Source organism: Pan troglodytes, chromosome 1 (assembly GCF_028858775.2).
Source record: "Pan troglodytes isolate AG18354 chromosome 1, NHGRI_mPanTro3-v2.0_pri, whole genome shotgun sequence".
NCBI lineage: Eukaryota > Metazoa > Chordata > Mammalia > Primates > Hominidae > Pan > Pan troglodytes.
Window position 1 is genome coordinate 74,711,725 of NC_072398.2, and position 27,903 is coordinate 74,739,627.

At 37.4% G+C, this 27,903-nt stretch overlaps 1 protein-coding gene and 1 pseudogene across 35 annotated transcripts in view; one reads left to right on the forward strand and one right to left on the reverse strand.

The window, feature by feature from the left end:
* The window catches only part of RABGAP1L (RAB GTPase activating protein 1 like), an 831,104-nt gene that overhangs the window by 613,509 nt on the left and 189,692 nt on the right, over positions 1-27,903 (reverse strand). For all 35 annotated transcript variants that reach the window (XR_010157113.1, XR_010157108.1, XR_010157115.1 and 32 more), the window contains one exon: positions 15,197-15,290. Coding sequence is in view for 29 of the 35 variants with exons in the window: in XM_054673497.1 (XP_054529472.1) it covers positions 15,197-15,290 (94 nt within the window). In the remaining 6 variants the exon portion in view is untranslated. The remainder of the gene's footprint in view (positions 1-15,196; positions 15,291-27,903) is intronic.
* On the forward strand, positions 18,217-19,157 carry LOC104004071 (UAP56-interacting factor-like; annotated as a pseudogene).

The window sequence follows — 27,903 nt, forward strand, 5'->3', positions numbered from 1 at the left end:
TGCCGCAACAATTAAATTAACACATGGAGAGTGCTTAGAACAGAACCTGGCACATAGTGAGTACACTGAACTGTCAGTTATTACCTCTGTAGCCACGCCTCACCTTTCCTTCTGTTACAATGAGCTATCTCTGCTCCCAAATTCAACCCCTCCACTAGTCAACATATACATCTTTTCTTGCCTATTCATCAAATTATCCTACAATTATGTCCTCTTTCTCTGACACTATCAAATTTTCTCTGTTACATCCTTTCTAACAACATACAAACATGCTATATTGCCCATTTTAATAAAAAACTCTCAACCCACATCCATTTACTAATGTGTCCTCGTTTCCTATCATCCTTTTATAGCAAAACTATTTTTAAGAGCTATCTATATCTGCTGATTTCCAATCCAGCTGGGCTTTCATTCCTGCCTCTCCATTGAAACTGTTCTTAAGATCACCAGTGACACCTAAATTGTTGAATCCAGTGGAATTCTAGGCTTCATCGGACTTCACCTATCAGCACTTGACTACTGTGTCATTCTTGATAGACTTAGTTTACTGGATTTCTATCTTGATTCTCCTCCTACCTCACTGGTTGTACTTTCTTGGGCTCCTTTGCCTGATCCTCCTCATACTTCCAACTCCCAAACACTGGAGTGGTCGAGGGTGCAGTCTTTGGATGATGTCTTCATCTAAACTCACTCCGTAAGTAATCTCGCCCATTTCATTCTAACAGCTTTAAAAACCATCTATATACTGATGACTCCCAAACTCATATTTCCTTCCCTATCTTTTCCTTGAACTCAATGTTACATGAAATTGATTAATGGACATAGTCACTTGGATGTCTTAAATGCATCTCAACATCTCCAAAATCTTGATTTTATCCTCCAAATCTCTCTTCTACATTTGAGTAAACAGCAAGTCTTCTAGTAGCCCAAGCCAAAAACTCTGACATCAGTGGCCAGTTATTTATTTTTCTCAGGCCACACAGAAAAGAGAAGCAAATACAGTCAGTACTCTCTTAAAATATATCCAGAATCCGATCACATGTCACCCTCTGCTACCAGCCTAGTGCAACATGTAATTATCTCTCCCCTGGATTATTTACAATAGCATTCTACCTAATCTGCCTGCTTCCACCTTTGTTCCCTTATAATCCATTTTTCACTGGGCAGTCAGAATGATGTTTTTAAAATGGCTAAATCAAAATATCTCACCATGACATGATCAAGACACAAATTACTCAAGTAACATTCCCAGGGTTCAAGATGAAGCCAGATATAAGATAAATGAATCTATGTATAACCTAATGGAGAATATTACAACTTAGATTTCTTAAAACACTATATAAGACAAGATAATTAATTACCAAATATAGATATATAAAATGTTCATAAAATTGGACAGAAATCTGTAGTGGTAAGAGATATTTCATCCAAAAATTCAGTCAATAAATATGAATTGAGCACCTACTATACTCTAGAAACTGCAGGAGATGTCTCTAAAACAACAGTAACTTTAAGGAGGTCATGTGCATTTGACATAACTTTGCAGGATAAGAAGAGAAAAGTTAGTTAACACAGAGTTACCTATAATAAATATTACAAAATAAAGAGAGAAAAATGGATATGCAAGGTATAATGAAGGCACTGTTCTGACAAGAGAAAAGAACACACTTCAAATAGCCATCTATGTATAAGACATAAATTTCTTTTTATTTTCCTTTTTTTCCTTTTTTTTTGGTTTAGTGACACTATTCTTGCTTCAGCACCTACTGCAGTTAAAACTCTGGGCTTTTTTTTCTTTTTTGTCATTTATTTAAGGCACAATTTATACAGAGTAAAATTCACGTTTTTAGTATACAATTCTGTGAGATTTGACAAATGCACATAGGTTTGTGAGCACTACCATAACCAAGACACAGGATAGTTCCCTCATTCCCCCCATACCCAAATTCCCTGGACCCTCTTGTAGTCAATACCACCAGTCCTTAACAACTACTGACATGCTTCCTATGATGATAGTTTTGGCTTTTCCAGAATTTCATACAAATGGAATAACATAGTATTAAGTCACTTGACTTTGGCATAGGTCACTTAACATGATGCACTTGAGATCCATCAGTTGTAATGTGTATCAGTTCATTCTTTTAATTGCTCAGTAGCATTCCATAGAATGAATATACCACAGTTGGTTGACCCATTTACTTTTGACGGACATTTGGGTTGTTTGCAGTTTGGGGTGATTATGAGCAAGGCTATCATAAACATTCACATACAGGTTTTAATTTCACTTTGGTAAACACACAGCAGTGGGATTGGAATTGCTGGGGTGGTATAAGAAGGGTCTTCAATTTTATAAAATACCATGCTATTTTCCAAAATGGCTACATCATTTTGTATTTCCACCAGCAACATATGAGAGTTGCAGTTGCGAGGAGGAGCCAAGATGGCCGAATAGGAACAGCTCTGGTCTACAGCTCCCAGCGTGAGCGACGCAGAAGACGGGTGATTTCTGCATTTCCATCTGAGGTACCGGGTTCATCTCACTAGGGAGTGCCAGACAGTGGATGCAGGCCAATGGGTGCGCGCACCATGCGCGAGCAGAAGCAGGGCGAGGCACTGCCTCACTTGGGAAGCACAAGGGGTCAGGGAGTTCCCTTTCCCAGTCAAAGAAAGCGGTGACAGACGCATCTGGAAAATCGGGTCACTCCCACCCGAATATTGCGCTTTTCAGACCGGCTTAAAAAACGGCGCACCACGAAATTATATCCCACACCAGGCTCGGAGGGTCCTACGCCCACGGAATCTCGCTGATTGCTAGCACAGCAGTCTGAGATCAAACTGCAAGTCAGCAGCAAGGCTGGGGGAGGGGCGCCCGCCATTGCTCAGGCTTGCATAGGTAAACAAAGCAGCCAGGAAGCTCGAACTGGGTGGAGCCCACCACACTCAAGGAGGCCTGCCTGCCTCTGTAGGCTCCACCTCTGGGGGCAGGGCACAGACAAACAAAAAGACAGCAGTAACCTCTGCAGACTTAAACATCCCTGTCTGACAGCTTTGAAGAGAGCAGTGGTTCTCCCAGCACGCAGCTGGAGATCTGAGAACGGGCAGACTGCCTCCTCAAGTCGGTCCCTGACCCCTGACCCCCGAGCAGCCTAACTGGGAGGCACCCCCCAGCAGGGGCACACTGACACCTCACACGGCAGGGTATTCCAACAGACCTACAGCTGAGGGTCCTGTCTGTTAGAAGGAAAACTAACAAACAGAAAGGACATCCACACCAAAAACCCATCTGTACATCACCATCATCAAAGACCAAAAGTAGATAAAACCACAAAGATGGGGAAAAAACAGAACAGAAAAACTGGAAACTCTAAAACGCAGAGCGCCTCTCCTCCTCCAAAGGAACGCAGTTCCTCACCAGCAACGGAACAAAGCTGGATGGAGAATGACTTTGACGAGCTGAGAGAAGAAGGCTTCAGACGATCAAATTACTCTGAGCTACGGGAGGACATTCAAACCAAAGGCAAAGAAGTTGAAAACTTTGAAAAAAATTTAGAAGAATGTATAACTAGAATAACCAATACAGAGAAGTGCTTAAAGGAGCTGATGGAGCTGAAAACCAAGGCTCGAGAACTACGTGAAGAATGCAGAAGCCTCAGGAGCCGACGCGATCAACTGGAAGAAAGGGTATCAGCAATGGAAGATGAAATGAATGAAATGAAGCGAGAAGGGAAGTTTAGAGAAAAAAGAATAAAAAGAAATGAGCAAAGCCTCCAAGAAATATGGGACTATGTGAAAAGACCAAATCTACGTCTGACTGGTGTACCTGAAAGTGATGGGGAGAATGGAACCAAGTTGGAAAACACTCTGCAGGATATTATCCAGGAGAACTTCCCCAATCTAGCAAGGCAGGCCAACGTTCAGATTCAGGAAATACAGAGAACGCCACAAAGATACTCCTCGAGAAGAGCAACTCCAAGACACATAATTGTCAGATTCACCAAAGTTGAAATGAAGGAAAAAATGTTAAGGGCAGCCAGAGAGAAAGGTCGGGTTGCCCTCAAAGGGAAGCCCATCAGACTAACAGCGGATCTCTCGGCAGAAACCCTACAAGCCAGAAGAGAGTGGGGGCCAATATTCAACATTCTTAAAGAAAAGAATTTTCAACCCAGAATTTCATATCCAGCCAAACTAAGCTTCATAAGTGAAGGAGAAATAAAATACTTTACAGACAAGCAAATGCTGACAGATTTTGTCACCACCAGACCTGCCCTAAAAGAGCTCCTGAAGGAAGCGCTAAACATGGAAAGGAACAACCGGTACCAGCCGCTGCAAAATCATGCCAAAATGTAAAGACCATCGAGACTAGGAAGAAACTGCATCAACTAACGAGGAAAATCACCAGGTAACATCATAATGACAGGATCAAATTCACACATAACAATATTAACTTTAAATGTAAATGGACTAAATGCTCCAATTAAAAGACACAGCCTGGCAAATTTGATAAAGAGTCAAGACCCATCAGTGTGCTGTATTCAGGAAACCCATCTCACGTGCAGAGACACACATAGGCTCAAAATAAAAGGATGGAGGAAGATCTACCAAGCAAATGGAAAACAAAAAAAGGCAGGGGTTGCAATCCTAGTCTCTGATAAAACAGACTTTAAACCAACAAAGATCAAAAGAGACAAAGAAGGCCATTACATAATGGTAAAGGGATCAATTCAACAAGAAGAGCTAACTATCCTAAATATATATGCACCCAATACAGGAGCACCCAGATTCATAAAGCAAGTCCTGAGTGACCTACAAAGAGACTTAAGACTCCCACACATTAATAATGGGAGACTTTAACACGCCACTGTCAACATTAGACAGATCAACGAGACCGAAAGTCAACAAGGATACCCAGGAATTGAACTCAGCTCTGCACCAAGTGGACCTAATAGACATCTACAGAACTCTCCACCCCAAATCAACAGAATATACATTTTTTTCAGCACCACACCACACCTATTCCAAAATTGACCACATACTTGGAAGTAAAGCTCTCCTCAGCAAATGTAAAAGAACAGAAATTATAACAAACTATCTCTCAGACCACAGTGCAATCAAACTAGAACTCAGGATTAAGAATCTCACTCAAAGCCACTCAACTACATGGAAACTGAACAACCTGCTCCTGAATGACTACTGGGTACATAACGAAATGAAGGCAGAAATAAAGATGTTCTTTGAAACCAACGACAACAAAGACACAACATACCAGAATCTCTGGGACGCATTCAAAGCAGTGTGTAGAGGGAAATTTATAGCACTAAATGCCCACAAGAGAAAGCAGGAAAGATCCAAAATCGACACCCTAACATCACAATTAAAAGAACTAGAAAAGCAAGAGCAAACACATTCAAAAGCTAGCAGAAGGCAAGAAATAACTAAAATCAGAGCAGAACTGAAGGAAATAGAGACACAAAAAACCCTTCAAAAAATCAATGAATCCAGGAGCTGGTTTTTTGAAAGGATCAACAAAATCGATAGACCGCTAGCAAGACTAATAAAGAAAAAAAGAGAGAAGAATCAAGTAGACACAATAAAAAATGATAAAGGGGATATCACCACAGATCCCACAGAAATACAAACTACCATCAGAGAATACTACAAACACCTCTACACAAATAAACTAGAAAATCTAGAAGAAATGGATAAATTCCTTGACACATACACTCTCCCAAGACTAAACCAGGAAGAAGTTGAATCTCTGAATAGACCAATAACAGGATCTGAAATTGTGGCAATAATCAATAGTTTACCAACCAAAAAGAGTCCAGGACCAGATGGATTCACAGCCGAATTCTACCAGAGGTACAAGGAGGAACCGGTACCATTCCTTCTGAAACTATTCCAATCAATAGAAAAAGAGGGAATCCTCCCTAACTCATTTTATAAGGCCAGCATCATTCTGATACCAAAGCCAGGCAGAGACACAACCAAAAAAGAGAATTTTAGACCAATATCCTTGATGAACATTGATGCAAAAATCCTCAATAAAATACTGGCAAAACGAATCCAGCAGCACATCAAAAAGCTTATCCACCATGATCAAGTGGGCTTCAACCCTGGGATGCAAGGCTGGTTCAATATATGCAAATCAATAAATGTAATCCAGCATATAAACAGAGCCAAAGACAAAAACCACATGATTATCTCAATAGATGCAGAAAAAGCCTTTGACAAAATTCAACAACCCTTCATGCTAAAAACTCTCAATAAATTAGGTATTGATGGGACATATTTCAAAATAATAAGAGCTATCTATGACAAACCCACAGCCAATATCATACTGAATGGGCAAAAACTGGAAGCATTCCCTTTGAAAACTGGCACAAGACAGGGATGCCCTCTCTCACCACTCCTATTCAACATAGTGTTGGAAGTTCTGGCCAGGACAATCAGGCAGGAGAAGGAAATAAAGGGTATTCAATTAGGAAAAGAGGAAGTCAAATTGTCCCTGTTTGCAGACGACATGATTGTATATCTAGAAAACCCCATTGTCTCAGCCCAAAATCTCCTTAAGCTGATAAGCAACTTCAGCAAAGTCTCAGGATACAAAATCAATGTACAAAAATCACAAGCATTCTTACACACCAACAACAGACAAACAGAGAGCCAAATCATGAGTGAACTCCCATTCACAATTGCTTCAAAGAGAATAAAATACCTAGGAATCCAACTTACAAGGGATGTGAAGGACTTCTTCAAGGAGAACTACAAACCACTGCTTAAGGAAATAAAAGAGGATACAAACAAATGGAAGAACATGCCATGCTCATGGGTAGGAAGAATCAATATCGTGAAAATGGCCATACTGCCCAAGGTAATTTATGGAATCAATGCCATCCCCATCAAGCTACCAATGACTTTCTTCACAGAATTGGAAAAAACTACTTTAAAGTTCATATGGAACCAATAAAGAGCCCGCATCGCCAAGTCAATCCTAAGCCAAAAGAACAAAGCTGGAGGCATCACACTACCTGACTTCAAACTATACTACAAGGCTACAGTAACCAAAACAGCATGGTACTGGTACCAAAACAGAGATATAGATCAATGGAACAGAACAGAGCCCTCAGAAATAACGCCACATATCTACAACTATCTGATCTTTGACAAACCTGAGAAAAACAAGCAATGGGGAAAGGGTTCCCTATTTAATAAATGGTGCTGGGAAAACTGGCTAGCCATATGTAGAAAGCTGAAACTGGATCCCTTCCTTACACCTGATACAAAAATCAATTCAAGATGGATTAAAGATTTAAACATTAGACCTAAGACCATAAAAACCCTAGAAGAAAACCTAGGCATTACCATTCAGGACATAGTCATGGGCAAGGACTTCATGTCCAAAACACCAAAAGCAATGGCAACAAAAGACAAAATTGACAAATGGGATCTAATTAAACTAAAGAGCTTCTGCACAGCAAAAAAAACTACCATCAGAGTGAACAGGCAACCTACAAAATGGGAGAAAATTTTCGCAACCTACTCATCTGACAAAGGGCTGATATCCAGAATCTACAATGAACTCAAACACATTTACAAGAAAAAAACAAAAAACCCCATCAAAAAGTGGGCAAAGGACATGAACAGACACTTCTCAAGAGAAGACATTTATGCAGCCAAAAAACACATGAAAAAATGTTCATCATCACTGGCCATCAGAGAAATGCAAATCAAAACCACAATGAGATGCCATCTCACACCAGTTAGAATGGCAATCATTGAAAAGTCAGGAAACAACAGGTGCTGGAGAGGATGTGGAGAAATAGGAATACTTTTACACTGTTGGTGGGACTGTAAACTAGTTCAACCATTGTGGAAGTCAGTGTGGCGATTCCTCAGGGATCTAGAACTAGAAATACCATTTGACCCAGCCATCCCATTACTGGGTATATACCCAAAGGACTATAAATCATGCTGCTATAAAGACACATACACACGTATGTTTATTGCGGCATTATTCACAATAGCAAAGACTTGGAACCAACCCAGATGTCCAACAATGATAGACTGGATTAAGAAAATGTGGCACATATACACCATGGAATACTATGCAGCCATAAAAAATGATGAGTTTATGTCCTTTGTAGGGACATGGATGAAATTGGAAATCATCATTCTCAGTAAACTATCGCAAGAACAAAAAACCAAACACCGCATATTCTCACTCATAGGTGGGAATTGAACAATGAGACCACATGGACACAGGAAGGGGAATATCACACTCTGGGGACTGTGGTGGGGTCGGGGGAGGGGGGAGGGATAGCACTGGGAGATATACCTAATGCTAGATGACGAGTTAGTGGGTGCAGCGCACCAGCATGGCACATGTATACATATGTAACCAACCTGCACAATGTGCACATGTACCCTAAAACTTAAAGTATAATAAAATAATAATAATAATAAAATATTTAAAAAAAAAGAGAGAGTTGCAGTTGCTATGCTACGCTTTCATTGTCTCCACATTCTTGCCAACACTTGTTATTATCTGTCTTTGTAATGACTGACATTGTAGTGGGTATGAAGTGGTATCTCACTGTAGCTTTGATTGGCATTTCCCTGATGGTTAATGATATTGAGCATCTTTTTATGTGCTACTTGGCCATTTGTATGTCTTCTTTAGAAAATGTCTGTTTAGATTGCGTGGCTCTATTTCTGAACTCTCTTTTCTATGCCACTAATCTCAGTGTCTATCCTTGTATCAATACTCTTTTGATTACTGTAGTTCTACAGTAAACCTAGAAATCAGGTAATATGCCTTTCCATTGTGTTCTTCACTTTCAAAGTTGTTTTGGCTATTCTAGTTACTCTGCTTCCTATATAAATTTTAAAATCAGCTTGTTGGTTGCTACCAAAAAATCTGCTGAGATTTTTATTGGAAATGCACTAATTTTAAGATTAGTTTGGGAATGACTGAAATCTTAATAATATTGAGATTTTTTCATTCCATGAACATAGCATATATCTTCATTTATTTCTGTCTTCTTTGATGTCTTTGATTACTGTTTTCTAGTATGTCAAAGTATATATTTAGCTCACAATTTGTTAGATTTCTATCTATTTCATGGTTTTCCTTTATGGTGCTTTTTTGTTTCAAAATCTCTATTTCCAATTTTTCACTGCCAGTGTATAGAAATGAAACTGATGTGCACATATTGATCTTGTATCTTTTAACATTGTAAAACTCATTTATTAGATCTAGGAGTTTTGTTTGTTTGTTTTGTAGATTCCTTGGGGTTTTCTACACAGACAATCACATCTCTGCAAATAGAGACAGTGTTATATTTTTCTTTCCAATCTTGTTTGCCTTTTATTTCTTTTTCTTGCCTGTTACACTTGCTAAGACCTCTAGTACTAAGTTGAGTAAGAGTCATGAGAGTAGATATCCCTACCTTATTCCCAGTTTTCGGATCTGTCATTCTTAAGTTAGATGTTAGCTGCAGGTTTTTCATAGGTACCTTTTATCAGGTTAAGAAAGGTCCCTTGTATTCCTAGCTTGCTCAGAGGTTTTTTTGTTTTTTGGTTTTTTAAAATCAAGAATGAATGCTGAATTGGGTCAAATGCTTTTTCTGCATCTATTGAAATGATTATATGGTTTTTCTTCTTTAGCCTATTGATATAAGTGAATAACACTGATTTATTTTCAAATGTCAAAGCAGCCTTGCATTCCCAAAATACGTCCCACGTAGTCATGCAACATTATCCTTTCAAATTCATATATTGTTGGATTTGATATGCTAGGACTTGTTGAGGCTTTTTTAGTCTATATCCATGAGGGACACTGGTCTGCAATTTTCTTTTCTGTAGTATTTTCATCCGGTTTTGATATCATGGTAAGCAAATGACATAAATTAGCTGGAAAGTATTGCCTTCACTTATATATTCTGGAAAGTTTATGTAGAATTTATATATTTTTTCCTTCCTTCCTTCCTTCTTTCCCTTCCTTCCTTCTTTCCTTTCCTTCCTTCCTTCTCTTTCTCTTTCTTTCTTTCTTCCTTTCTTTCCTTCACTTTCTTTCTTTCCTTCTTTCTTTTCTTTCTCTCTCTCCTTCCTTCTCTCTTTCTCTATCTCTCTCTGTCTTTCTCTCCTTCCTTCTTTCCTTTTCTTTACTTTACTTTACTTTACTCTACTTTATTTTCTGACAGAGTCTTGCTCTGTCACTGGCTGGAGTGCAGTGGTACAATCTGAGCTCACTGCAACCTCTGCCTCCTAGGCTCAGGCAATTCTTGTGCCTCAGCCTCCCGAGTAGCTGAGATTACAGGTGCACACCACCATGCCTGGCTAATTTTTTTGATATTTTTAGTAGAGATAGGGTTTCATTATGTTGGCTAGGCTGGTCTCAAACTCATTACCTCAAGTGATCGGCTCGCCTCAGCCTCCTGAAGTGCTGGGATTACAGGCATGAGCCACTGTGCCCAGTCTTATTATTTTTTCTTAAATATTTGGTAGAATTTGCCAGTTTGGCCTCAAACTTTCTCTATTGAAAACTTTTAAACTATGAATTCAATTTTGTCAACTAATACAGGAGTATTCAGGTTATTTATTTCAAGTAAGCTTTGGCAATTTATGACTTTCAAGTGTTTGTCGATTTCACCTAAGCTTCTAAATTTATAGACAGTGAGTTGCTTATAATATTATTTTATATCCTTGTAATGTCTGTAGTGATTTGTAATGATGTAGCCTCTTTGATTCTTGTATCTGTGTTTTCTCTCTCCCTTGTTTTTCTTGATCAGTCTAGTTAGATGGTTATCTTTATCAAATATATTAATCTTTATAAAAATCAGCTTCAGTTTGACTGATTTTCTGAAGTGTTCTTCTCAATTCCACTTATTTCTGTTCTTATTTCCTTGCTTCTGCTTGCTTTGGGTTTTTCTCTTTTTTCCTAGTATCTAAAGATAGAAGCTTAGATCATTGACAGACTTGTTTTCTAGTATAATATGCCATGAATTTTAAATCTATTTTGAAATAAGAGCATGCAAAGGCAAAAAAGAAAAGCATAATATTTTTTCTATATTAAATTTTGTTTATAGTTTTAGAATATTAACTGCCATGTAGAAAATGTAATGAATAAATAATTTAAAATCAAAAGACTTGACTGACAAAAATCCAATGTCTGTCTCTACTTCCCTTCCCAAACATTCTCACCTTGCCGTATCTCCCAATAAGCATGTGGACTTTTAACTAAATTTCATCTAAGAATCAAGAAAGTGAGATGTTTGTACATATTCTCTTAAATGAAACAGCCCAGACTGTTATTGTAAATTCCTCAAGAATGGTGATATAATCCCAAACCATAAAAAGACAATAAAAATTAAGGTATTTTCTCAATCTAAGGGCTAGGAAAAAGAACAACAAAACACGCAAAAAAACTTTGCAAACATTATTCCACTTCTGAAAGACAAAGCATGCATACATGAGCAGGTTTATAAAAGCTTCACTGGAAAAATGGAACCTAAAAATGTTAAATAACTTGTGCAAGCTACCTATCAAGTTAGCACTACAACTGGAAGTCTAATTCAGTTCTGAGTTTAAGCATAATGTATTTTTCCCATTAAATTATATTCCCCTCCCATAGATCTTATCAAGTTGAAATTATTTTGCCTTTGGGAGTAAATTACGGACAAGAAGAAACATCTTATCCAAAGAAAATTAGTTTCTACAATACCTATATATATTGATATCTAAGAGCTGTTTTGCTGATTAATTTCAATTGGAGTATAAGGTATTAGTTTTAGGTGTTGTGTATTTTGCTATACTAGAAAGAATATGTTGGGCCCGTAAAAAGTAAGCACCCAATTCTCAGTAATGTGAGATCCAGTAAGAAGGGAGCCCTTGTTTTATGAAGTGGCCACAACGGAAGACTATGCCCCTGTTCTTCACCAGAGAATCAGGGACAAATAAACTCTGGCCAGAGAGTAGAGCTGCCGCAGGAGACACGTTGCTTATTTCTATGATGCATGGAGGTCCATGTAAATTCCTAAGCCTTCCCCCAGCAAATAACTTGAAGTGGGAAAGGAAGAAACCACGTAACAGTAGAAGCCAAGCTGTGGTATCAATGCATACGCTACCATTACATCCAATACTATCAATCACATCCACATGGTTGGACCATAAAAGTACACTTTCAGACCAAAGATGAAGAAGATTAGGACAAGTTGTTGGTGCTGTTTTTTTTCTTATCAGTGCTCCTAATAAATAAATCTCTATCTAAAAACATTGGGTATCAGGAAAGCCTAATTCAATTGGACCAGATAAATGGGTAAATGAGAATTAGGCCCAGCTTTTACCCTTTTGTAGTCATTTACCCACTGCCTATCAGCTACAAGTCCACCCTTCTGTATTCTGCTCAAAGATGTAAGGGCTGAGAATCTGCAGACTACATATCCCAAACTCCCTTGCCCACTGGCTTTCAGGTTAGGTTCTGCCCATGAGTAATAGTGATGTACAGTTGGAAGGCAGAAGAATGGAAGAAGGAATTCCATTGCCAGCACCAGCTATATCGTTAACTCCTGAAAAATACTAATACTAGCCAGGCTAACAAGTACCAGCACCAATGATGTGGTCCTCCCCACCTGCTCCAAGATCTGGGTATCTCTTCAGAAGTGTGGAACTAAACAGTTGTCCCCTGCCCTGACAGTTCTTTCTAAACACTAGCTGCTATGAGGATCCTCATAATTCTAAGCAACCAGGATGCAGCCCTCTTCAGAGATCCCTGCATCAGCTCCTCAGACCTCCTCTGAGTTCCTAGACTCTGGTAACAATACTTCTTTCATTTTATTTCTCCAGTCCCATAGGCCATAGCTGTTTCCTACTACTTGGGTTACTCCAATCATAATATCTCCTTTCTGCTCTCTCAACCTTCTAACACATTGTAAGCCAATTATCTGCATTAAAATGCTTCTGTTTAAAAAGTTTAGCATGCTTCCTGTTTCCCAGCCTGGTCTGAGACTGAAAAAGTCATCTGCCTCTAACTAGAACACACTCTCCCATCTCACTTCCTGCCGCTCTCCATCCCCCATTGAAACTGTCCTAACTCAGGACCATCTAAAAAGAGAACTGTTCATCTTAAAGTAAAGGAAGAGAGTAACCCTAAATAAAACAGATAAAAACATATGAGATACATTTAGGTGGACAATGCTTGCAAATGAGTAAGTTAGATTCTGGATATAATGTGGGGTAAAATTGTGTAAGATTTTTGAAATGGACAAAATGATTACTGAACATCATTTCAATAGAATGGCTGGAACATCCGGGAATTGGGTGACAACACAGAAGTGTGTGCCTTTGTCTTTGACTAGGCTAGTTTACAACTCTCAACATATATAACATAATGGCAATGCAAAGTTTACTGTCCATAGCTATGCAAATGACTCCCATTCATGGTAATGCAAATGAATTGCCAGGTAAAGAAAATAAATCTCTAAATCAAATCCTTATTTTGATTGGCTCTAATACCTTATTGGTGCTCCATGTGAAAATAAAACCTAAAAGCTGTTGGAATAAAAAACAACAACAACACTTTAAGTCTTGAGAGAGACGTGACTGTTATCTGAGTCACATATGGTTACAACTTCTGTTCTTGGATTATACATTAAATCACATTTTTCTTGTTTTGTACGATAACTAGAGAGAATTAAATGATGTCAAGGACCAAAACCTCCTGCCTTCTTCATTAATGACCCTTGTTATAGATTAACATCCCTTTTGTCATTCTGCTTCACTTAGACCAGATAACAGAAAACCTACGATTATTGTACCCTCTATAAAAAAAGTTAAAAAAAATTTTTAACGTCCCCCCGCCGAAAAAAGCACTGCCTATAACCAACCAAACTGCTGTAACTATGCACCAGCCCTGTATGAATAACGTCATAATCCTGCTAAAAACTCGTGTGCCTCTGCCTATATAAATGAAATCTTAACTTCCCTACTTTGGACCACTGACTGCATTCCTTTAGAGGTGGTGTTTCTGGGTGGTCCATGCTCATATTTTGCTATTGAATAAATTACCTTTAAATTAGATTCTGACTCTTTTGATTATTTTATGTTGACATTCATTCATGAGTTAAATAAGTTCTCTGAAATGTGTTCATTTTATGTGATATGTATAAGGATACATAAAATGAAATTTTCTTTGCTTAAAAAGGAGAAGCAGCTGGCCATTCAGGGTTTATCTCCTTAAAAACAATAACAGGCCCAATACTTTGGTCCAAATTTGATAAACCTAATCTCCAGATTTTACAACGAAAAATCATCAGTATTTCAACCGTTGGAACTGTAAATACATATTTCCTAAATTACAACTAAGGAAACTCTCAAGATGCATACAGACTATCATAAGGAGCATCCACTTTTCTCTTGAAAAGATAAAAGAGGTTTAAATTATTCTTTCTTCTACTGAACTGTGAAATTCCGCCCAGACTTTGTAGTCTCCCCTGGACTACCCGCATGCATGTAATCTGAGTGCATATTCAACAATAAATTGAATTTCTATGTCTATACTAATATGGGGAAGTATTTTGTTGGCAGGATTTTTTCATTACACCAACATATGATAGTCATAATCACCATTTTTAAAAATGTATTTATCATAAATATAAAAAGTACTTAATATAATAAATATAAACAGAGTACTTTTTTTGTAATTCCACATAAAATACGCCAAAATTTAAAGTAATACTTTTAGTCAGAAAGAATGAAACAAGCTGTGTCAGTTAACAATCAGCGTAAAATGAGAAATTCTAAACTATACAACCCATTTTAGTGGTAATAGACTTGGTTTTAAAAAAACATAACCCTTTAACAGTAGACATTTAAATGCATTGGCAATATAGCATAAAATTGACTGTGCTAAATGATGTGAAATAATAAGACAAATAATACGGTCTGAGTGAAATAATAAGACAAAGACATCTTCTAAAAGGAAGTTAAATAAAACCATACTTGGGGGGAAGACCTAGCCAAACATAAAGAGTATCTATAAATTATATTTTAATTTTTAAGTTTTTAAACAATATTAAGATATTAAGATAGATTTTAATATTAATCCTTTAAAACCTATTTTAACACACAGATTTTAATACAACAAATTAACATCAACTATGTAAATATAGAATTTTCAGTATGAAAAATAAAATTTTACCATTTTCCTAGCAACTCTCCCCAAGAATACAGGATCTTCTCAGGACAATCCTTAGACACATCACCTGTTCCACTTGAGAGTTCATTATCACTCTCTGCAGAAGAAACGCAAAAACCAACAAACATTATTTTATATATTACAGTAGATACTTTATATATCATACAATAAACATGACTCCATGTCTAATAAAACCAGCTTCTCTTCATATTACATGCATTGCAAAAATAACAGTAAGAATTTCATTAATTTATCTTCAGTGCCTAGATATTTTAAAAGAACAAACTTTTATGAAAATCTCATATACAGTTTACATAACATGAAATTGAAAATACCTATAAATAAATAGCTGTATCCAAAGAGTAATGTTTAAAGGCTAATGGTAGCACAACTGGAAATTCCCATATGGTGTTCTACTCACCAGATATTCTCAAATTTTATTAATGGGACCAACAAACATAAAAATTAAGGGTCAAACATATATACCTAAATATAACACTGAGAAACATATATATTATGATATAAACACACAAACAACCGGAAATGTAAAAAAAAAAAAAAAAAAGTTAGGTTTCTTAAGATGTATTTGTAAAAAAAAAAAAAAAAAAGGTATTTTTAACTAAAGGAAAATTGAAACTGGCCTTTTTATATGGCAATTTTACAAACACCTCAAAATGTAAAATAATAGTTTAAGAAACAATATGGGTTGATTTACAGTTTATAATCGGTGGTGAAAACGACCAATACTAAACTCTATAAACCTTTTAAGCAGTAGCAGAGGTAGTAGAGAAAGGAAAGAAAGAACAATAGACACAATGTACCTATTATAAAATAGTCTTTGACACAGTACTACATAAGAAAAGGCTGGAGAAGTACTATCGGAATAAAATAAGATAGCTGAAAATCTATCTGGCAGATAACAAGTACCAAAGTTTTATCAACACTGTGACAGTATAAGAGGGATTGGCATTTAGTGGCTCCCACGGGAATCTGTGTTAAGAACAGTAGTATTACTTAGCATACCACAAAATCCAATGATCCAAGTATATGCAACATCAGAAAACATTAACGTAATAAGTAATGGTTTATTTGGCCAGGTTAAAACATTAGGTCACAGCCATACAAAAAAGATTTGATGACACATTTAGTAAAATATAACCAAAATATGTCCACATACAGAGACAAATGTTTCATCATCTTTAAAGCAATACTAGGTAAATAAGAATTATAAGGGACATTTAATGCAAAAAGTGAACATCATTCTGTTAATTAAAATGAAGGCAAAGAGAGTACACACTAGCATGACTGTTAATACCTCACATAAGCAACTGTATGAAGCTTGTAATAAGTTCATCATGAAAATAACATATTTTAAAAGTTAAAGCAAATGAAATATTACTACTATAGAAGTAATGTAAATAGAAACAACTGAATGATATAAATAGAAACAACTAAAGCTTTAGTGTTACAATACCCTAAGGAACTATCCCATGTAAACAACTATCTTTTATAACATTTATAATTTTTTATTTAAACTGAGGCACTTTTTATAGTGAAAGGGGACTATTAAAAATTATTCTTGGTCAAGTGCAGTGGCTCAGGCCTGTAATCCCAGCACTTTGGGAGGCCAAGGAGGGCCTGAGCTCAGGGGTTTGAGACCAGCCTGGGCAACATGGTAAAACCCTGTTTCTATCAAAATTACAAAAAATTAGCTGGGCATGGTGGCGTACTCCTATAGTCCCAGCTACTCAGGAGGCTGAGATGGGAGGATCACTTGAGCCTGGGAGGCCACGGTTGCAGTGAGCCAAGATTGTGCCACTGCACTCCAGCCTGAGTGACAGAGTGAGACCTCATCTCAAAAAAAAAATTATTCTGGAAGACAGGTTAAACTTAGACTATGTCACACAAACAAGGACTGATAGTTGGCCCACTTATAAATTGGTACCAAGTATAGGTACTTATAAATTGGTATTCAATTAAGCAGGATCCAAGATCATCCCATCTAATACTCTATTCTGATCCACAGTAACTAATAATGTGCCAAGGTTTCAGGCTATTTAATGATGTTGTACATGCCAAATTAGAGACCAAAATCTAGGAACACAATGAAAACAAAAAAGAGAAAAGGAAATAAACATTCCTAGATATTATAAATCTTGATTATAATAAAAATTAGACAATAATACTGATGACAGAAAATCTTTCAAATTCATAATACTCTTGTAGGGAAAGGAATTCCTAAGCATAAGAACAAAATCAAGATACCATTAAAAAGATTTAAAAATCTGACTACCTATAATTTAAAAAAATCTATGACGGTATAGAGTATGTATATTTTTTAAAAGCAAAAAAATTTCCAACATTTGACAAATGGCTATTTTCACTAATATACCACAATCTTACTAATCAATAGAATAAGGAAAAATCCAACAGAAAACTGAGCTAAGGATATCGACACAGTACAGGTCACAATATGTAAAACATGACTAAAATAAAAATGTTATAGAAAACCCCATTTCATGAATCTTTTAAATGCAAATTAAAACAATGAAACGTATCTACCAATTACATTGACAGAGAGTATAAAAATTGATAATACCTAGTTTTCCTAAAAGCATAAGGAAACAGGTAAGAAGGTTGATGTTTAAATAAGAACAATCTTTTTGAATTTATTAAGATGCTAAGTTAATATATCATTTGATCAAATTTATTCTCCAGAAACACATACTCGAAAGACATATTTGTAACAGGATTCTTAGTGTATCACTGCTTGTAATAGTAAGAAACTGAACTATCAGCAATCCATCAATATGTTTTACTACCTAAATTATGGTATATTCAAGAGTATTCCAGAGAACACTATCAAGTAATTTAAAGGAATGGGATAAATTGGTCTATGCTGGCAACCACGGGTGGGAGGACAAGGATGCTGCCCGGCAGTCTGCTTGTGTGTGTGCATGAGAGATGGCAGGCCTCCAACTCTGGCCTTCCGCACTGACTGTTCTAGTACCACATTTCCAGCCATGAACCAGTTTGGTACCCAGTTGGTAGAAGCCACAGTGACCTTGTCACAGCTGCTGAAAGCCCGCAGCAACAAACACCTTGACAAAATTGGTATGTCTTTGGCTGGTGTCATCAAACTGAATTGAAAGAAAGGAAAAAAGCAGAATTTTCCAAAACTAAACAGAAGACTCCAGCAATTTAGGATGAGAATACAATGGGTACTCCAACAGAATTCTGGTTTTGGTAAAACCAGTCTAAGCTGCAGAGGAAGAGTAATGCCTGGAAAGAGACATCCTTATGGATAATCACTGGACTTGCAGTTAGAAAATCATCTGGAATTGGAAAAGGAATTAGTCCTATGTATGTATTGACCACGTCTAAGTGACAAGAATACAGAACACTATTTTCCAGTGTTAAAAAGAAAGGCAAGCCTTCTGAAGCAAAATGAAGTGCATAGGAAACCAGTTGCAGTTCTCAAGAGACCTAACCAGCTAAACAGAAAAAATAACATTATGGCCAGTTTTACCAGGAGAGGAAATAAATTAAGCCATCAGAAAGACACTTCACAGGTAACTTTTCTTTTCGGAAGAGGCCTGAAGAAGGTTCAGGCCCAGTTGAACACGGAACAACTGCTAGATGTAGTAGCAAAGAGAACTAGTCAATGCCAGACTTCTATCACAAACGCAGGAATCTGACTGTATCTATTGATAACCCTGGAGCAGTACAATGCCCAGCAACTGAGAAACCATGATTAATTCATACTGCTATACCTTCATTCTTTAAAACACGGCAGCAAGAGAATGTAAAGAAAGTTCCAACGGGTGTTCCCCTACAATTTGACATAAATAGTGTTGGAAAACAGACAGAGATGGCTTTGAATGAGCACTTTGGGATCCTGAGAAAACAAAGAGCCACTCTCACATATAACAAAGGAGGAAGTCATTTTTTAACTGTGGAATAAATCCCATGTTACAGGGACTATTGTGTGACGACTGTGTTTGAAAAGCTGAATTGCTTGAAGAGTTCTTCACAGAAATTCAGAAACTTTACTTCAAAATTTTATAAGGCTAAGTAACACCTATTTTTCAAGATTTAAAACAAAGGATAAAATAATGCCCTGAAAGAATAACAGGGAGTATATGTAACTGTTCTTAGACTTCACAAATGGCTCAGGCAGAACCATTATCTGTTTGACTTCTTTAGTTCCTTGAGCAGAAGAAAATGGCAGAAAGATACTGTTAGTGCTAAACTTTTTTTTTTTTTTTTTTTTCCTGGAGACGGAGTCTGGCTCTGTCGCCCAGGCTGGAGTGCAGTGGCACCATCTCGGCTCACTGCAACCTTCACCTTCTGGGTTCAAGTGATTCTCCTGTCTCAGCCTCCGAAGTAGCTGGGACTACAGGGGCCCGCCACCAAACCCGGCTAATTTTTTTTTTATATTTTTAGTAGAGATGAGGTTTCACCATTTTGGCCAGGTGGGTCTCAAACTCCTGACCTCAAGTGATCTGTCCACCTCAGCCTCCCAAAGTGCTGGGATTACAGGCATGAGCCACCGCGCCCAGCCTAGTGCTGAACTTTTAACAAGAAATGTGGTTGCAGGAATTAGTCTCAGTTTAAAATGTTGGTGTTTAAAGGCTGTAAATGCATATTTACAAAGTTGTCCCATAGGGCCTTGGAGGAGAAGGTCCAATGTAAAAATCTGAAAATTTGGTTAGTAAAAGAAAGCATAAGAGGAAGTAGTAACTTGAAGGACAGATAACTGAGATGAAAAACTCAAAACTCAGGTCCTAGGTATACTGTTTGGATTTAGTGTAGTCTTGAGTCTAGTGTCCACAAATAATTCTTCAAATGATGTTTAGAAGAATTATAATTATTAAAATGAATTCAGTACCCTGGATATTTTGATAGTAAAATTAATAGCCATAAAGTGCTAGACTTCTTACTTGAGAAGTTAAATTTTATAAGCTTTAGAGTTTGCTAAATTAAATAATTTATAGCTCCAAAGACAAAAATATACTGGTATTTGTCACCAAAAAAAAAATCAAAATTTATAATAGAGTTACATTGTAACCTTGTTGTTTACCTTCACTCTGATTTCTGGTATGGTATAAATTAAAGTTCAGAGGGCAGAGTAAGATGGCAGAATAGAAGCCTACACCAATCACACCCCCACACTCCCTGGAACACCAAATTTTAACAACCATCTGCACAAAGAAAAACACTGTCATAAGAACCAAACATCAGGTGAGCAATCACAGCACATGGTTTTAACTTTGTATTACCAAAAGAGGCATTGAGGAAGGATGGAGAGACAGTCATGAGTTGCTGATACCACCCCACCCACATCCCTCAGCAGCCACCGTGTGGTGCAGAAAGGCAATTTGTACACTTTGGGGATAAGGAACACAGCAACTGGGTGACTTCACATTGAATTCACTGCTGCCCTGTCACAGCGGAGGATAGAGCCATCCTAGGTTCAGCTAGCTCCCACACACAGAGGGAGCATTTGGACCAGCCCTAGCCAGCAGGGAAACACCCATCGCAGCAGATGGAACTTGAGTTGCTCAGCAAGCCTCAACACTGCGGCCTGAAATGCTCTGGGATCCTAGGTAAACTTGAAAGGCATCTAGAATGCAAAGACTGCAATTCCTAGGCAACTCCTAGCACTAGGCTTGGCTTAGAGCTAGTGAAATAGGGTGGCAGGTGCCCAGCAACTGAGAAACCATGATTAATTCATACTGCTGTACTTTCATTCTTTAAAACACGGCAGCAAGAGAATGTAAAGAAAGTTCCAACGGGTGTTCCCCTACAATTTGACATAAACAGTGTTGGAAAACAGACAGAGATGGCTTTGAATGAGCACTCTGGGATCCTGAGAAAACAAAGAGTCACTCTCACATATAACAAAGGACGAAGTCACCAGCTAGCATGGTTAAGGGAGTGCTTGCGTCACCACTCCCCCAACTCCAGGCAGTGAAGCTCCCAGCATGAAAGTGTCTCCTTCTTTCTGCTTAAGGAGAGGACAGCAAAGAGTAAAGAGGACTCTGTCTTGCATCTTGGACACCAGGTCACTCACAGTAGAATAAGGTAATGGGCAGAGTCGTGAGGCCTCAATTCCAGGCCCCAGCTCCTGGATAACATTTCTAGACACACCCTGGGCCGAAAAGGATCCCACTGCCTTGAGGGAAGAACCCAGTCCTGGAAGGATTTATCATCTGCCAACTAAAGAACTCTTGGGCCCTGAACAACCACCACTGATACCCATGGAGTACACCATTGACCTTGGGCTCTGAGACATGCTGGTTTCAGGGGTGACCCAGCACAATCCAAAATAAATAAAATTGGAGATAAAAAAGAGACATTACAATGGATACTGCAGAAATTCAAAGGATCATTTGTGGCTACTATGAGCAACCATATGCCAATAAATGGAAAAATCTAGAAGAAATTAATAAATTCCTAGACATATACAACCTACCAACATTGAACCATGAAGAAATCCAAAAGCTGAACAGAACAATAATAAGTAACAAGATCGAAGTCGTAATAAAGCCTCTAAGTAAAGAATAACTTGAGGCTTGATGGCTTCACTGTTGAACTCTATCAAATATTTAAAGAACTAATACCAATCCTACTCAAACTATTCTGAAAAACAGAGGAAGAGGGAATACTTCCAGACTTACTCTAGAAGGTCAGTATTACCCTGATACCAAAAGACATATCAAAAAAGGGAAACTGTAGGCCAATATCAGTGATGTACACTGATCCAAAAATTGGCAACAAAATACAAGCAAACATGAATTCAACAATACATTAAAAGAATCATTCATCATGACCAAATGGGATTTATCCCTGGGATGTAAGAATGGTTTGACATATGCAAATAAATCAATGTGATCCATCATATCAACAGAATGAAGTACAAAAACCATATGAGCATTTCAATTAATGCTGAAAAAGCACTCAATAAACTTCATCATTCCTTCATAATAAAAACCCTCAAAAAATGGGGATAGAAGAAATATACCTCAATATAACAAAAGCCAAATATGACAGACCCACAGCTAGTATTATACTGAATGGGGAAAAACTGAAAGTCTTTCCTCTAAGATCTAGAACAAGACAAGGATGCCCACTGTCACCACTGTTAACCAACAAAGTACTGAAAGTTCTAGCTAAAGCAGTCATACAAGAGAAAGAAATAAAGGACATTCAACCTAGGAATACAGCTAACTAGGGAAATGAAAGATCTCTACAAGGAGAACTACAAACCACTGCTCAAAGAAATCAGAGATGAAAAAACAAATGAAAAACATTCCATGCTCATATACAGGAAGAAGCAATATTGTGAAAATGGCCAAACTGCCCAGTGCAATTTACATATTCAATGCTATTTCTATTAAACTACCATTGACATTCTTCAAAGAACTACAAAAAAACTATTTTAAAATTCATATGGAACCCCAGAAAAGCTTGAATAGCCAAGGCAATCCTAAGCAAAAAGAAACAAAGCTGGAGACATCATGCTACATTACTTCAAACTATACTACAGGGCTATGGTAACCAAGACAGCATGGCACTGATATAAGAACAGACACATAGACCAATGGAACAGAATAGAGAACCCAGGAATAAGACCGCACATCTACAACTATCTGCAACAAACCTGACAAAAACAAGCAATGGGGAAACGATTCCCTATTCAATAAATGGCACTGGGATAACCGGCTAGCCATATGCAGAAGATTAAAACTGGACCCCTTCCTTACACCATGCACAAAAATTAACTCAAGATAGATTATTGACTTAAATGTAAAACCCAAAACTATAAAAATCCTCGAAAACAACCTCAGCAATACCATTCGAGACATCGGCACAAATATTTCATGATGAAGATGCCAAAAGCAACTGCAACAGAAGCAAAAATTGATAAATGGTATCTAATTAAACTAAAGAGCTTCTGGCACAGCAAAAACAACAACAACAAAACACTATCAACAGAGTAAACAGACAATCTACAGAATGGGAGAACATTTTTGCAATTTATGCATCTGACAAAAGTCTAATATCCAGCATCTATAAGGAACTTAAATAAATTTACAAGAGAAAAACAACCCCATTAAAAAGTGGGCAAAGGACATGAACGAACATCTCTCAAAAAAAGACATACATGGGGCCAAGAATCAATGAAAAAAACCTCAACAACACTGATCATTAGAGAAATGCAAATCAAAACCACAGTGAGATACCATTTCACACCAGTCAGAATGGCTATTATTAAAAAGTCAAAAATAACACATGCTGGCAAGGTTGTGGAGAAAAAGAAATGCTTATACACTGTTGGTGGGAGTGTAAGTTAGTTCTGCCTTTGTGGAAGACAGTGTGGCGATTCCTCAAAGACCTAAAGACAGAAATACCATTTGACCCAGCAATCCCATTACTGGGTATACCCAAAGAAATATAAATTGTTCTATTATAAAGACACATGCACACGGATGTTCACTGCAAAACTATTCACAATAGCAAAGACATGAAATCAACCTAAATGCCCATCAATGATAGACTGGATAAAGAAAATGTGGCACATATACACAATGGAATAATATGTAGCCATAAAAAAAATGAGATCATGTCCTTTGCAGGGACATGGATGGAGATGGAGACCATCATCCTTAGCAAACTAACGCAGGAACAGAAAACTGAATAGTGCATGTTCTCACTTATAAGTGGGAGCTGAATGGTGAGAACACATGGGCACACAGAGGGGAACAATACACACTAGGGTCTATCGGATGGCCGAGGGTGAGAGGAGGCAGAGGATCAGGAAAAGTAATTAAAGGGTACTAGACTTAATACCTGGATGATTAAATAATCTGTACAACAAACCCCCATGACACACATTTACCTATGTAACAATCTGCACATGTACCACAGAACTTAGAATAAAAGTATTTTTTAAAAAAGTAAAAATAAAGGGCATTCATACTGAAAAGGAAGAAGTCACATTAAACTTGCTTGCAGATGATACGATCTTATGCTTGGAAAAAACTGAAGTCTCCACTAAAAAAACCACTAGAACTGATAAATTCAATAAAGTTTCAGGATACAAAATAAACATATAAAAATCAGTAGCATTTCTATATGCCAACAGTGAACAATTTAAAAAGGAAATCAAAAAAGTAATCCCATTTATAATAGCTACAAATAAAATTAAATACATACAAATTAACCAAAGAAGTGAAAGATCTCTATAATAAAAACTATAAAATGCCGATGAAAAAACTGAAAAGGATGCCAAAAAATACAAATATATTTCATGTTCATGGATTGGAAGAATCAATATTATTTAAATGTCCAGACTACCCAAAGCAATCTACGGATTCAATGTAATCCCTACCAAAATACCAATGACATTCTTCACAGAAATAGAAAAAACATGTTAAAATTTATATGAAATCACAATAGACTCAGAATAGTTAAAGCTATTCTGAGCAACAAAAAAAAACAAAACTGGAGCAATCACATTACTGACTTCAAATTATACCACAGAGCTACAGTAACCAAAACAGCATGGGACTTGCATGAAAAAAGACACAGAGACCAATGTGTGCAATGGTGCCATCTCGGCTCACTGCAAGCTCTGCCTCCCGGGTTCATGCCATTCTCCTGCCTCAGCCTCCCGAGTAGCTGGGACTACAGGCACTCACCACCATGCCCAGCTAATTTTTTGTATTTTTTAGTAGAGACGGCATTTCACCGTGTTAGCCAGGATGGCCTCGATCTCCTGACCTTATGATCCACCTGCCTTGGCCTCCCAAAGTGCTGGGATTACAGGCGTGAGCCACCACATCCAGCCAAAATATTTTTAAAAAATAAATTAAATGAATAAAAAAGGTAAATATCAAAGTCCAATATTAAGAGAGGAGATGAAAACTAGAAAAACTAGTTAATTAATTAAAAATCAAGAATTTATGGGGAGAAAAGAGTTCCTCCCTCCACCTCTGATGGGATGGGAGGAGTTAGTCTGTTGTGCCAAGATACTGCTAAAAGTCCTCAGATGTTGTATACTGTAAATTACAGTATAATGCCAAATGCAACAAAATATCCCAGCTACAAGTTATATGCTGGGTCATTTTGAAGCTCGGCATATTAGTTTACTATAATGTTAAAAACATCTAAGTAAGCGTTAGTTTCCCTAGAGCATATTATTAGTGTTGACTTTTCCTGCAAAACAAAACATTATCATTCTTATTTTCATAAATAACATAACTTTTATGACTATACAGATCTTTTTTAAAAAACTGTAAGAAATAATGCCAAACTATTAATAGCAATTATGTTTCAGTACCTCCAACAGTATCTTATCACATAGCAAGCACTAAATACTTAGAGAATACTTCTTTTATTTCTGAGTTTTATATTTCTGAAATATTCTAATCTCTTATAAGTATGCATAATGATAAGCATGGCAAAAAAAAATTTTAACTTTTGAACAATCCCTATTGCTATATGAAACAAAAACCTATTACTATAAACCCCAACGATGTGCCATAAAATCTCACTGTTAACAACAATTATTGTCTTCCTGTCAATCTCCCAAATTATTTTCCACTACAAAAGGATATTAGAACTATAAAAACCTAGATTAGCAGAGGAGAACCACAGGAAAATAAAAGATAATAAGCACAATTTGAAGTAAAACCAGATCCCCGATGAACAAGTAAGGGAGAGGTAAAAGCAAATCAGGGGCCAAACAGTTGGATGGAAAAACAGTACTTGGCCAAAGAGGCTGGGAACCCCAGGCACTTATGAAATGTCTTCCTTTTTTATCTATATTCCACTCACTGTTCTCAGTTTTAAAGGCATTAATCCATTTAATCCTCTAAAAACCTAATGAGGTAGTCACTATTAGTTTGCCCATTTTAAAAATGAGAAAATTGAGGCAGAGAGAGGTTAAGTAACTTGCCCCAGGTTACCGTGCTAATAAATGATAAAAGGTTAGAATTCAACCTGTGTTTGAATCCAGAGTCAAATACTACCTTCCCTCATAATTTTTCCCATCATGTTTTGTAAAGGAGGCTATATCTGGCATTCAGCAGACACCAGTCTGTGTGCCAAGTGCCAATATCCAGTAAATGTTGGGCAGTCATGCCAAAAATAGAAAAGCTAGCCACATTAAAGGAACATGCCCAAGAAACAGTAAATTGGGGGCAAGATTTAATTGAGAGACTTCAAGGGGTAAAATTCCCCTTGATGCCCAGAAAGAACAAAAATGAAATGAATATCCCAGTGACATCAAGCGTATGACCCAGATCTATCTTCCTCTCTGAAGAAACCAATAATCATGAGTGTTTTAAACACTTGGCAGCCTGCCAGAGAGGAAGAAAGGAGCTGAAGAAAAGTAAATTAAATTTCCTACTGTAGTAGATAAGACAAGTTTCTAGATAGGATGAATAAACTAAAAAGGAAATAAGAATGAAAAAGACACTGGAGACCAAAGTACAGTAAAAGACACACCGAGAAGGCTTGCAAGTAGAACATGACAAAGAAGATAACAGAAGGAACAATGCAACCGTGCAGATACGTAAAGGGGTAATTGAAGGTTTTGAAAAAGCAACTGTATCCCATTATACATAGAAAAAAATAGGGAGGACAAATAATAGAAAGAAGCTTAGCTAAATCCTACTTTTCCATCATAATTCAGGTTAGGGGTTACCCTCTTCTGGCTGGGTTAAATACTGCCCCCCTTGGCCCATACCATCATAGCACTTAGCACGTCATATTATAATTATAATTTTCCTCTACATTTTCTCCCATCCTACTATGAGCTTCGTGATAGTAGTGGCCACTTTTATTTCTGTATTTCCAATGCTAGATTAGTACTTGGCCATAAGAGTATTCAAAATTTACTGAATGAGTGAAGGGAGACGACAAAGGAAAATCCATTAAAACTAGGAAAAATGTATGCCTTGGAAATAAATGAACTTTAGTATATAAGCATTTGTGTGCAGACATGGGTAAAAGGCAACTAGGTTCATTCAGTCTGTTAAAGTATACCCCTATCCAACAGACAAAATGGACTCCCTGTGGCTAACTGAGATGCTCAAAGTAAAACAGAACCAGGCGGCCATCCTGGGTGAAGGAGCAGTCACGTACTCTGTGTTCTCAGAAAGATGTGAAAGTGTTACAGGCCCTCCCTTTCTACAATCAAGCCAAACCAGTTCCTGATGTCTGTGCCAAGATAAATAAACCAAAAACCCTACACCACCCACCAGCCATTTGAAAGAAACATCTGACAGAGATCTCTGGTTTAGAGCTTGGAAATCAACCAACCAGGACTCACCTGCCACAGCCAATGAGGGCTCAGTTGTAGCAACGACTCAGAACTCCACTGTGCCAACTATTTGGAACTACATGAATTTAAATCTTTCATTTGCATAAATGGACCTGATTGGGAATTTGGGAAGCATATTTTTCTATAAAATCCAAACCTTCTCTTTGTTCTCTGAAATGCATTCTTCATTTTACACCGAAGGCTATGTTTCCCTGGTTTGCAAACTGTTCACTGGAAAAAAAAAAAAGTCTCTTTTCCTCGAATTCCTTTTTAGAGAATTTTGTTCACCAGTGACTCATAACGCATAGGTCCCAAAGCCAAACGGCCTAGATTTGAAGCCCAGTTCCAACATTTATTAGTTGTGATACTGGTCAAG